General features: G+C 29.2%; 1 protein-coding gene across 4 annotated transcripts in view; it reads right to left on the minus strand.

The window, feature by feature from the left end:
- Positions 1–1101: 1101 nt before the first annotated feature.
- LOC124947015 (protein draper-like) overlaps positions 1102–14113 on the minus strand; it is a 20618-nt gene continuing 7606 nt past the window's right edge. The window contains exons 2-18 of one of the 4 annotated variants that reach the window (XM_047488576.1): positions 7003–7270; positions 6375–6501; positions 6047–6215; positions 5713–5959; positions 5478–5598; positions 5197–5334; positions 4928–5107; positions 4535–4862; positions 4057–4164; positions 3647–3811; positions 3265–3471; positions 3039–3062; positions 2591–2920; positions 2401–2511; positions 2119–2319; positions 1845–2027; positions 1102–1732 (exon numbers count right to left, since the gene is read on the minus strand). In XM_047488576.1, coding sequence (XP_047344532.1) covers positions 1440–1732; positions 1845–2027; positions 2119–2319; positions 2401–2511; positions 2591–2920; positions 3039–3062; positions 3265–3471; positions 3647–3811; positions 4057–4164; positions 4535–4862; positions 4928–5107; positions 5197–5334; positions 5478–5598; positions 5713–5959; positions 6047–6215; positions 6375–6501; positions 7003–7112 — 3042 coding nt within the window. In that variant the 5' untranslated portion in view covers positions 7113–7270 and the 3' untranslated portion in view covers positions 1102–1439. The remainder of the gene's footprint in view (positions 1733–1844; positions 2028–2118; positions 2320–2400; positions 2512–2590; positions 2921–3038; positions 3063–3264; positions 3472–3646; positions 3812–4056; positions 4165–4534; positions 4863–4927; positions 5108–5196; positions 5335–5477; positions 5599–5712; positions 5960–6046; positions 6216–6374; positions 6502–7002; positions 7271–14113) is intronic. The other 3 variants (XM_047488578.1, XM_047488577.1, XM_047488579.1) reach the window with 3 other exon arrangements.

A 14113-nucleotide genomic window follows, 5' to 3' on the forward strand; every position in this document is an offset into this window, starting at 1 on the left:
ATCCTTCCCAAAGATAATATCCTTATTATTATCATTTTTAACGCCAAGGTATATATACATATATATATATATATATATATATATATATATATATATATATGTATATCTTTATCTTTAGTAATAAAGATACTTATCTCTTCGACTGAGTCAAAACTCTCGAGATTACATTTGGAAATATTATTGCGTACGTAGAGTTTAGAATCTAGATTTATCCGCGCCAGTATATGAGTTAAGAATTAATATATATATATATATATATATATATATATATATATATATATATATATACGTATGTATATGTATATATATTTATATACAAATATAAATATATATACATGTATGTGTGTGCGTACACGCAAATAAAAAAAAAATCTGTCCTTCGAAAGTTAACATTGCGTATAGTCTCATATAGAGATGATCATTAATGTACGTAGAATTTATTGCAAGATATAATGTAAGAGAAATTGGTCGCATCGAGTTCCTTTTTTGTAAATTATATGTGATTTCGCTCTCAGAAGACAAAAAAGAAAAGAAAAGAAAAGAAAAGAAAGAAAAGAAACAAAAAAGAAAACAAAAAAAAAAAGACAGAATAAACGTTGCAAGTATTGTATCTCTTATCTTGATCATATATTATATATGTATATGTATGTATGTGTATATGCATTTTATGAATACGAGTTAACGATTACAATTTTATGTAACACTCGTTATCACAGGTCGACTTAACGCACTTTTATCACCCAACAAACGTATCACTTTTATTTGGAAACATTTCTCGAATAAAACGATTAACGAGTTTATCCTTTTTTTTGTTAAAAGTATGAATCTATTCGAATCGTATGGTAAATATTATATTTAATAATATTAGCGAATTAATGATGTTTTTGGAATCGATTCTATTGGAAAGACCCGTTTATATTATTAAATTTCATTTCACGCTTCCATGCAATTCATTAAAGAAATTTTTCATTATACTTTCGCATAAAAAGATTTCACTCTTTCTCTCTCTCTCTCTCTCTCTCTCTCTCTCTCTCTCTCTTTCTCTCTCTCTCTCTCTCTTACTTTCTAAATATCGATTTCTATAATATACATACATCTATATATTGTATAAATAGTATTTATAATAATACAATTTTTCAATGTAAAAAAAAAAAAAGGTAAAAACAAAAGGATAAAAGATAAAATAGAAAAACGAATATTGCAAGATGATAAATGTAAAACGTGTGTGAATCATTCAGTTCGAAAGTAATACTTCCGTTAGACGTTTTGCACTTTTTATTGCTGGCAAGTCGAGTAAGATCTTGCCAATTCCGACTACTCCTGACTCATTGTCAATGTCTCGTGTTGTTGATGATGCAATATGTCACCAGAGTCTTTTTTGCACTTTGGCTCGAACGCAAAATAAAATTCATCGCGTGAACGATGTTACGAAACACTTTTTAAGTTTCTCCCAGTTCAGGATCCTTGTCCTTTAATTGGCTTGGTCCAGCATCATCATCTTGTGTTTTAGGTCCGGTACCATTGGGCATTCGATGATATTGACTCTTCCAAGTGGTACTTAATGGTCTTGGATGATCTGGACGATCGTATTCTGAATCATTTTGTTTAATCTCATCATAAACATGCTCGACCTTCTTCCCATCCATCTCATCGATACTATGGTAAACGTTTAAATTTGGATTCCCTAAATCGGCATCTCTGTTCTTTAAATCATATTGCAGTCCATAAGCACCTAAATAAAAAAAAAAAAAAAAAAAAAAAGAAAAGAACATAAACAACTCGTTTTGTCCTTCTAATTTGTTTCAAGATCATTATAAAGGATCGTTAATCGATCGTTAATCTACCTTTACAATCATCATCATCTTCCATGCTTCCACCAAAACCAAGTTTAGCTCTCTCATTGTTAACATTTTTATTTGTGCCAAGATCGTTTTTAATTTGGCGATTATTCAATAACGTAGTCGTACCATCGTCATATCTCGAAGAGCCTTGATAGGCGTAAACAGGATTATCGAATTGATTTCGATCTATAATAATATTTTAGATATGTTAAATATATTTTTTAATAATGAAATATAACTTATTAATAACTATCTATTTAGTTATGTGATGACTTACCAGGTACAGGATCAGCAATGTATTGAACTTGGGCTATCTCGTTCTTCAAATCTGCCACTCTACGACGATGATAAAACCAAGCTGTCACAGTCACAGCGATTACAATAATCGCTGCGAATATACCTGCTATCACACTACCATAACCGGATTCTTCCTTTTGTTGAACATTTTTTGAAAAGAGCTGTTCGTCACAATTTTCGCCTGTAAATCATAGTTTTTTTTTTTTTTTTATTATAATAATATTTTCTTTAAATATTTATCTGTTTATTACGAAGCACTAACCTGTATAACCGTATCTACAGATACACCCTTCAGCAGGATGACACGTGAAGAAATCATTCTTACATTCGCAAGGCTCCATGCACTGATCACCGTAATAACCCTCAGGGCAAACTATTAAGAATTATATAAAAAAAAATATCAGTGGTGAAATATAAAACGAATGTTTTATAATTTAAAATCTGAAACTTACTTTCAGTACACCTGATACCTGTCCAACCACGAGAGCAACGACAATGACCATCACTGGATCTACATCTACCATGTTGACACTTGCAATGTTGAGTACAATTGACACCGAAAGTACCTTGTTGGCAAGGAGTTTGACAGGATTCACCTTGCCATCCTGGCATACATTGACATATTCCAGTAACATGATGGCACTCTCCACCATTTTTGCAATAACAATGACTGGCACAATTTAAACCGTATCTGTTAGGTGGACAAGGATGTTCACAGGTAAGTCCCATATAGCCAGAACGACATACGTATTCGCCAGTGACATGATCACACGTCATGTTACCTTTAAAAAATAAAAACAAAAAATATATCAGATATACAATGAAACGTAATAAATATCAAATTTATCACTTCATTGAAATATTATTCGTTCGATTAATTTTAATAACTTTTATACTTACTAATTCCCTGTTCGACAAGTCTCTCTGGCGGAACAAAAAGAAGCAAAAAGTAGAAATAATATTCTATGTATACAACAACGACTACCGTTAAAATAGAAGGAGTAAGCATACATCAAACACTACCCATTACCAAAAAGTTATTCGCTATCGTTCATTATTATTACAAACGCATACTCTCAAAGTGTATTAATTATAACATTCCATCTACTTTTAATGATTATCTTACCGTGCTTTTTTTCTGGACACTTTTCTTTACAGCGTACACCATACCAGCCTTGCGAACAAGGTTGAGAACAATTCGGTCCTTCCCAACCTCTCGCGCAAATACAATTTCCTGTGTCTGGGTCGCAAGAACTATTGTTCATGCAGTTGCACTGTGAATGACAATCCTCGCCGTAAAGACCCTCTGGGCATTTTGTCTCACACCGGATTCCTACGTTTTGATATTGTATTCAATACCGTATTGTGAACAGTATCCAAGAATAGATCCATGATGATAATGATGATGATGATGATGATGATGATGATGATGACGATGACGATGATGATGAGAACGAACGTTCGGTGGATAAATCGATGAAGAGAATTAATAAAAATAAAATACAAACCTCGCCAGTCTGGTTTGCAAATGCAATGGCCGGTTGTTGGATCACAGTCGATGCTGTTTTCAGGATGACAATCGCATTCCTGAGTACAGCCATGTCCAAAATATCCTTTTAGGCAACGATCCTTGCAGAGTTCACCGACAAAGCCAGCCGCACAAGTGCATGTGCCTATATGATCAAATAACGTGACGTATGTTCTCCGATTTTCTTTTCTTATCTTTTCTTTTTCTTTTTTTATATTGTTTACAAACAAGTGTAGGTGCAAACCGAGACAAGTTAAAAAGAGTAAGAATTTGTTTCATGATAAGATGCAGAGACTCAAAATATTAGTGATATTAATCAATGAAGATGTGTAAGTAAATATGGTGCCAATTAGAATTTTACAACGAAAACGTTACACCCAACTCCCTTACCATTTTGTGGATTGCAGGAGGCGTTATTAAAGCAGTTGCACTTGTTCGCACAGTCCTTGCCAAAAGACTTGTCGTCGCAGGGACGATCGCAGAGAACACCATCCCATCCTATCAAAATATTACAACAATACGTAACAATGCATTACTTACCTTCATCTGCTAGTTTTCTTTATCAATGACTTATCGAAATATAATAATCTACCATTTCACGTACTCTCTACAAATTTGTTAACGGACAGCGATGCAGAAAGAGGAACAAAAAAGAAGAAGAAGAAAAAAAAAAGAAAGAAACCATTTTACGTGCACGGTACGAATTTTTACAAAATACTTTCTCGATTTTTGTTTTATTCATTTAGAGAAACGAAAAAAAAAATTTAGAGAAAAGAGAAAAAAAATAAAAAAAAAAGTAAAGAGAAAGAAAATCTCTCAAGTGCGTGATCTCTTCGTTTATAACAATTTTTCAATAATTTTGTCTCACCTGCAGTACAATTGCAACGGCCATCCTCGGGTGAACACTTAGCACCATTTTTGCAAGCACACCTCTGAACACAATCCTCTCCGAATCTATTTTCAGGACAGATTTCGCTACAATCTTCTCCTCTGTAACCAGCTGCACAAATACAAGTTCCATTTATCGGAGAACACTGAGCGTTATTCTTGCAATTGCAATGTTCCTGACACCCTTTGCCATAAGTATATAATGGACAAGTTCTACTACAAGTTTCACCATCCCAGCCAGCTTTACAGATACAATGACCAGTCCATGGGTGACAGAATTCTGTGTTGTTTTGATCGCATTGACAAACCTTCGAACAAAATTTCACCCTTTATTATGTTTCTCGATTTGATTTACAATTTTTAATTATTTTACCTTGGAACAATTTTCTCCCCAGACCCCATCTCCGCAAACTCTTTTCTCACATTTCTCTCCTTCCCAACCTGGACTACAGATACAAGTACCGTTAGTCGCTGAACAAGTGGCACCGTTCTTACAATCGCAATCTTCCGTACAATTCAAACCGTATTTGTCTTTTGGACAAATCTTCAAACACTGTTGATTAATTGAAAAAACTTGTTAAACCTAGATAGATAATGGACGATCAAGGATTATTATTATTATTATTTAAAAAAAATCTTTACTTTGTCATCGTAAAAGCCAGGTTTGCATTGACACTCTCCAGTAACGTGATGACAGCCACCACCGTTATAACAATCGCAGATCTTCGTACAATTTTGACCCCAGAGACCTTCCGGACAACGATGAGCACATACAGAACCCTACGATAATTTCAAAAAAAAATTGTTTTTATCTTGACAATAAATTTATCGTCTATTCAAGTTTAAATAATATATGAATAAACAATGATCATTTGTATGATACAATAATTTAAAAAGAAAAAACAAATTATTCATATACCTACCATCCAACCAGCTGGACAGTAACAATCGCCAGTCGTGGGAATGCACATTCCACCATTTTGACACGTGCAATCTGACTTACATTCATTTCCATGTTTACCAGCAGGACAAAGATCATCGCACCTAAAAGGTACAGCAGTTCGTTATCTAAATCTAATCATTTTAAATGAAGAAAAAAAAAAAATATATATATATATATATATATATATATCTAATTAAAACAGTACAGAAACTTACAAAGGACCTGTGTAACCAGGAGCACAAAGACACTCTCCAGTTATGTGATGACAACTTCCACCATTTCTACATCGACATTGTTCGCCACAATCCTGACCAAACTTATCTGGTGAACATGTTTGATCACAATACTCGCCTTTCCAACCTCTCGAACATAAACATTTCCCATCGAAAGGATCACAGGTTGCATTATTTTGACACATGCAATCTTCTTGACAATTTCTACCCCATTTTCCCAATGGACATTCTATATATAAAATAAGAAAAAAAAAAGAACATTTTATTCAAATATTAACATTTAACTACGAAATCTTTTAACGAATGAAAAACTTACTGAAATCACAAAGAGGTCCACCATAACCGGATTCGCATTTACAAACGTCCGGTGCGATACAAGTTCCATGCCGACAATCTTCCGAACAAATGGGAATGCAACGATCACGACTTGTTGTTTCAGTATAACCACTGCAACATTCCTCTACTGGTTTTTGCTTCGTTATTTCCTAAATTGTAGCGGAAGATAAAAAATCGAGGGATTGGTGCACTCACGTATACATATATGGTAATGTTTAAAAGTATATACATATATATATATATATATATATATATATATATATACATTGAATAAAAGTGGAGCAAAGAAAACTAGTTGCCAAGCTAACCTGTTCCCTGTAGACAGTCTTGAAAACAACTTTGTATTTGGAACACCTCGGTGGGAAGCTTAGACACCATGTATTCTCTCGTACGGTGTAAGGTTTCTGCTCTGATACTTTTACAGTGATCTTGTAACTGAAAATAATATGTTCTTTCGTATATGCACTAATTCTTTGATAAGATTAAAATTAATTTATTAACTCATTAATCTGTTATAGCGGCTAATCGATGTGACCTACTTTATTAAATTGGAAAAATTAATTACTTCGAGTGTAAATCGAATTATTGGTGAATATAAAAATTGAAATAATCCAACAATTAAATGACAATTTAATTAATTCAACAAATTAAAGTAATTAATTAATAAATAATTTTTTATATCGATTCATTTCTATTTAATGCGTTAATGATGCGTTATATTAATCATTTTCATTTTTACTACAAATAATATAATTATTGAATTAAGTAATGAATAAAAAATAATGAAAATTCTATTCTATTAGAATATAATTCATTGATGAATGTTTTAATTGTGAGTAAATTTGTTAAAATTGATATGAAAAATTCTGTAAATACTTTGATGATAATTATAAAAATAATCGCAAAAAAAAAAATAAATTTGAAGATTATACTTACGTATCTTGACGCGTGCAAACATTCGGTCCTTCGAGCACAGCCAATGCACTCGTAGAGATCAGTGCTATCACCACAAACACAGATATCATGTGCTCTGATAAGACAGCCATTTCGAGTGAAAGATGATGGTCACGATGATAATAATAATTATTATTATTATTATTATTATTATACAGTCTTTTCACATTGCTTTTTTACGTATAACGAGATACGTTCTCCATCGAGAATCTGTATCAATGTGTATCCAAGTAAGAATACATCCTTTGATCTGTAAATAAAAAAAAAAAAAATTGATGTAATTGTAAGTTCAAATTATATTCAAACAAAAAAATATTTATATATATAAAATTATATATATATTATAATTTATAGAAGCTTAATGTTATCATTATAATAAATTATTATTAATTAAAATTATTCAGTACGTTATATATAAGTGACATAATTATTTATATTGTTCAAATAAATAGAAGTCTATATTGTGTATATCTAATCACATGATGATAATTATTATTATTTTTAAATCGCTTTTACATATTTAACGTAATATTTTCACGATCAATGATCTTCCTTAATTCATCCAACATCATCATCCAACAACGTATCTTTCCATTTATGAATATAAAAAAAATCATTTTAATAGAAATAGTAACTCGAGCATATTACCGTATAAAAAGGATAGATATTATGTTGATATTTGTTAAAAGTGAAACCGGTTGTAGTTACGAGCGTCATTACGTTATAAGAACATAATGATTCGCGGAAAATCTATCTCTAGATCTTTTTTTTTTTTTCTTTATTATTTGCTAGACTTTAAACCGTAAATGAATCATATCCGATCTTGCTTTTATAAGAAAAATTGAAGAAAGAAAGAAGGAAAGAAAGAAAAATAAAAGAAAGGAAAAGGAAAAGAATTTCTCTGAGATTATTGAGGATTTATAAGTGTTGACGCAAATGGTAAGATAAGAAATATATTGTCACTATTGTTCGAATAAAAAAAAAAACAAAAAAATGTTCAGTTAATCGCGTATACTTCAGAGAGGGACTAAATCGGGCAATAAATAAATATAAGAGATAGATTCATAGATCGTACGGGTCATGAGATTTTATGAAGTTTATATTTAAAATAGCAATTTATCATTGATAAAGTTGTATACTCATTTAATTTTGCACGTGCAATATTTTGTCCTAAATTTAATCATTCCAAATATATTATCCTAACATGTTCGTGACCAATCAGCATCACTTCTTGCCTTTGTGTATATTTTTTATACTAACTTTTTCTTTTCCCTTTTCCTTTTTTAATTTCATAATTATCCTTGCGGTTAATTCACCACAGAAATCATTTTAAACATTCAATCACGCGAACACATAACGCGAAATACTTCTGAATCGTTCGATATCGTAACATTTAATGTGAATACACTCCTAATTCTAAACTACGAACAATAAATTTGTTATTGTTAACGAACACAATCACAATTGAACGCGAGACACGTGTTACAATATCAATTAAGAATAAATTAATCAATAAAATATATTAGATATAACTTTGAATATTTCTCATAGTATTTTATTGTTCGATCTTACGATAATAAATATATAGCTTAATGATCTTTAATTCATTGAAATTTTGTTTTTAAATAAAAAATATTAAAAGAACGAGATTAATTCGTGTAATATGTACGTACAAATACAACTGGAATTCTTCTTTTTTAATATCTTTTATTAAATTCGATCTTGGAAAAATAGATCCAAAAATCGAAATCTAAAAATATATATAAAATTATAAAATATATAAAAATATATATAAAAAAGTATTTTTACGTATATGATCGCGAATGTAATATTTATTCATACTAATGAATTTCTTTTCTTTGGGCATTGTCGAACATAATGAAGAAAATATTATAAAAGAAGTAATACTACAAGTAATCATCGGTAAAAATCTAAAAATAACGTTGAAAATACGTAGATCCAAAATAAACAAATAATAATTCGTGAAATGAATGATCATTCGTGAAACGTGCCAGGTTTGTTGATACGTTGATTTAACTCAGAACATTCACGACCTCCTACGGATTTTATCTTTGGCGACGCCTAATACTTAAGACATAGCAAAGGAAATAAGAAGAAGAAAAAAAAAAAGGAAAAGAAAAAAGAAAAAAAAATATTTCTCCGATCATGGACCGAATTCTGATTCAGAAACTTACACACGTGTTAGATATACTATGCGACGATAATTATTTTTTCTCATCGCATGACTCGTTTCGTGATTCATATATGCGAGAGTAAATTCAATCGATCTCATGCTCGAGTATGTAGTCGCGACCGGAAGTCAAAAATCAACGAGTTAAAAGTATTCGTGGAAATATTTAAAATGAAGAGCTGTATAGAAAGGTCTATTAACGAAGAATAAAGAAAAAAGAAATAAAAAGAGAGAAAAGAAAATATTCAATATTAAAATCTCTCTTCTTAATTGTTTAATTAATTTACTAATTAATTAAAACTAAATTACTTGCAAGCTATTAACATTTTTTACATAATACTTTTTTTCCAATCTCCAGGAATCCTTCCTTTAGTTCTTCTCTTTTTTCTTTTTCTTTTCTTATCAAATTGTTTGATTAATTTGTTTAATTAACTCATTAAAATTAAATTATCTACAAACGATCGATTTTTTCCATCACTGGATCAAATTATGCCATCAATATTCGATAATCTGAAATTGAGTTGATTTTGTTTGAAGATATTTCTTTAAGCAATTAATTTTGTCGTCATTTACCGATATCTTTCTATTGACAGTTTTCTTTCTTAATATTTGTTACCCTTCCTGTCCCCTTTCCCCCTACCTAAAAAAAAAAAAAGAAAAGAAAGAAAAATCTAAAGAAGCCATTTCAGTCGCAATACATGATTTGAAAGTTTTCTGAATAATAATTATAAATCTAAAATGAAATTACATCTTGATCGTTTTAATAATCGTATAACGTAAGAATTGTTCGATGATAAATATTGTTAATAATTTTTAGATAATTCTTTAATGTAGATCACAATATTGTGGGAATTCGTTGTGTGTTTAATTAATTTTTTGTCATTTTGAAAATTGATAATTTGTTTTTGTACAAACTTGATTCAATTTGTTTTTTTTTTCAACCGAAAGAACCGTTCACTTCCTTTTGTTTTTCTTTGTTTCAAAAGTTCCATGCAATATTGAATTCATACGAAATATATACTCTTTTACGTTTTTGAATTAATAATCAACGTGAGATTTACGTGACAGGCGACGTGTAACGAAAAGTCACGAGACGATTTCGTGGAACTCAATAATAAAATATAATTCAGAGATTGTTAGAGTTCATAATAATTATATATCTTTTGCCTAATAATCATCTAATTTTATATTCTAATTTCAATGTCATAATAATGGAAACTTTTAATGATTTTGTATTGAAATGATTTTTATTTCTTTTTTCAAGGGATAAAAGACTTCGATAAATTTTTAATAACATCAATCGATTCAATTTACATCGAATCGATTGATAAATGTTTCAAATGACAAACGTTATCCTTGAAATAAAGATGCTCATTGTCATATGATAGCAATGCATGAATCAAATGGAGTATGACTAATCTGAAGAGTATGAAGAAGTGATTATCAATTTCTTTATGTTTCTTTATTTATTCGATCCATTCCAAATGACATGAATAAAATGAATGAAAATGATATCCCGCAAAATATATAATAATAACAAAAAGAAGAATAATAATCGCGATACTCTAACAAAGAGACATATCGATATCATATTTTTAATTATTATTTAAGCTTTCGTGAAATATTCTGTCCAACCCTTTTACAACTTCAACCCTCACTAATCCTTTGTCTTACCCTAAATCCTGTCATTCCCTTGAGTATTAAAGGATCTTGTCGTAGGGATCTTGTATCGAGTGTTTCCTACATTTTCATACTTACTTTTAATATCTATACATATCCATCTATGTAAGTAACAAATTATCATATATTATAGGATATAATTATTATTATCACGTACTTTCATTAAGTATGTACATGAATGTACAATGTTACGATTTATACACGTGTAAATGTACACGTGTATGTAATATTTAGTAAAATAGTATTTTTCTATGTGTATACATACATTCACATTCGTTTATATTATTTAACTTTTAAACTTATAAATTCTTTTTTTTTCTTTTTTTGTATCTAAGAACGAATTACAATATAATATTACTTACACTAGTAATTATACTTATATTATAGTATATATATATATAATATATACTAGAGTAATATATTTATATTAGTTTTATACTATAATATAAATATATATGCCAAACGATTTGTGAAACTTATTATCATACGATATTTTATATGTTCTCTTTAAAAAATATATTCGTAAAAATACTTTGAAAATTATTTTCAAAAATTGAAAGTTTATTATAAGAAAGAAAAAAAAAATATAAGATACATTTTATAACTCACGAATGAGTTCTCTGAAAAATCAAAATCATTGAATTCTTCGTACTCAGTTACACTCGTTGATCTTTCCTTTCATTCTTGTCTAATTCAAGATAATTCATCCTCGCCCTTCTAATTTACACTTCTCCAATGACAAAGTCATGCATTTCTTGCAAGTTTCTTAAGATACGAATAAGGTTTCCTTAACTTAACGTTCGTTTTTTTATTTCTTTCTTATCTATCGTATAAAGCATCACACGAGATAAATTAACTTCAATATTTCTCAATCTTCTTCATCCTTGTAAAATATTTTTATTATTTTACGAAATATATTAATTATAAATTGAAAAAATCTTTCCACAATAACGACAATTCAGATGATTTTCAAGCAAATTGGATACCATCGTAAAACTATTTTCCTATCTCGAATTCTTTTCATTAGTTAAATCGAATAAGATAATACAAAATGTCTAATCTATTCATATGATAAAGTATTTCTATTCTTTCTATAAATATCTCTAGAGTATTACGCCAATGCTCGAGCCAGCTGTATTGCATGATCATGTTTCTATCAGAGGTACGTAACACGTGTTGACCATACGCACATACAAACAACCAGTATTCTTGAAAATATACATTTCTTAACACATAATATATATTTCGTATAAAATAAAAAAGAAAATAAAATAAAAAAAAAAAAAAGAAATACAATTTAAAATGAATTGTATCATTAATATAATTATCAAAGAATTAATATAAATTTTTCAAATCGTAGGAGAACATTGAGCACCCCTGTTTTAAATCCAGACAGGTCTCTCTCTCTCTCTCTCTCTTCCTTTCTCTCTTTCTCTCTCCCCTTCTCTTGACGTGCATCATACACGCGAGGGACTCTATAGAGTCCCTCTAATGACGAAGCTGGTACGTATGATGTACAGGCGAATAGTCGCATTACGAGCGCATGAGAATGATGCAGGAGTGCACAAGAGAAGTGCAACGAAAGAGAAAGACATAGAGTAATAAGAGACTTTAACAAACAAAACATTGATTATTGTCGTCCCTATTGTCTCCTATGCATTTATGATAATACACACACACATACACACACACATATATATATATATATTTTTTTTTTAAATCTTAAATATATTATTATACTATAAAAAAATTGAATTAAAAAAAAAAAAGAAAGAAAGAATAGACAACGTCAATAACATTGAATCGTCATCATTGATAATAAAATGATTTCATCAAAATTAACGCATGTCGGACGGGCGATAAAAAAGAAAAAGAAACAAAAAAAAAAAAAGAAAGAAAATAAAAAAGAAAAGAAGAAAGAAGAAATTATTTTACGAGAAAATATTTTTTTTTCGTTTGACTCGATATATGTGGTGTCTGGTTTTTTATCGACTCTACGTATACGTATACATGTTTATGCAAGTTATATACATAAACAGAAATAATTGAAAAAATATTGTCTTCTTGAAGAGGTACACATATATATATATAAATACATGATATAAAGACAAACAAGTGCAAAGCCACGTGAATATCGTGCGTAGGCGTCAATGCCACTTGACTGGATGTGGGTGTTAATGTATATATGTGTTTTTCTATGTATGCATGTATGCATGTATATGTATGTATAAGTGTATGCAATGACAAAACGAAATCATAGAAGGTAATAAAACAAAAACTATACATAGAATATGCATTAAATTTTCTCGAAGTTATATAATCGTGACATTTCAATTTATTAATTTTTTTATTTCCAATGTCTTCTTCTTCTTCTTCTTCATCTTCTTTTTTTTTCTTTTCTTTCTTTTTTTTCTTTATTTCTTTATATCTTCCCACGCTTGCAAAAAAAGAAAAAAAAAAGAAAACAACCAGAAGAATTTCATTTTATATTTCAAAAAGAATTTCTATAGTGATCGAAAACTCGAGGATAGATCTTTTATTGAGATTTCGCAATAGTGCCTACCTAAAATAAAACAAACTTCGTCGAGAGCCAAGAGAAAGTTTGCCTTCGAATTTTTTGCACGGCGATTCGATCGACCGTGCCACGAGTGTTTTCGTTTTTAAAATAATCTATCATCTGGCTGTATGACATATTTTAATATATAAATTATATATTTATTTATGTAAATATATAACTGTATTTTGTCAGTTTTATTTCATTTTCTACGGACAACATTAATTATTACTTTATATCCGAAATTTTTCATGCTTCACATTTTTAAATATAAATTATTATTATTATTATTATTATTATTATTATTATTATTATTATTACTATATATAAAATTATAATTATACTATACTAAATATAACATACATACACACAAATGTATGTATGATATTTAAGTATAAAACTAATATAAGTATATTAGAGTATAATTATATACTAATGCAAGTAATATTACATAATTCTCGCATTATATAATTAGTTTATAGGTACGAAAAAGAAGAAAAAAAAGAAAGAAAAAAAAATTGAGCTATACAGTGTTAAATGATATAAGCTAATGTAAATGTACGAATATATTATATAAACGTGAAAAAATATTATTTCAAATGTAAACAAAAAGATTAATTCACGGAGAGTCATTATGACGAAAGAGTAAACAAATTGATTCGATACGT

The sequence above is a fragment of the Vespa velutina genome, chromosome 2 (assembly GCF_912470025.1).
Source record: "Vespa velutina chromosome 2, iVesVel2.1, whole genome shotgun sequence".
In the NCBI taxonomy this organism is placed as follows: Eukaryota; Metazoa; Arthropoda; class Insecta; order Hymenoptera; family Vespidae; genus Vespa; species Vespa velutina.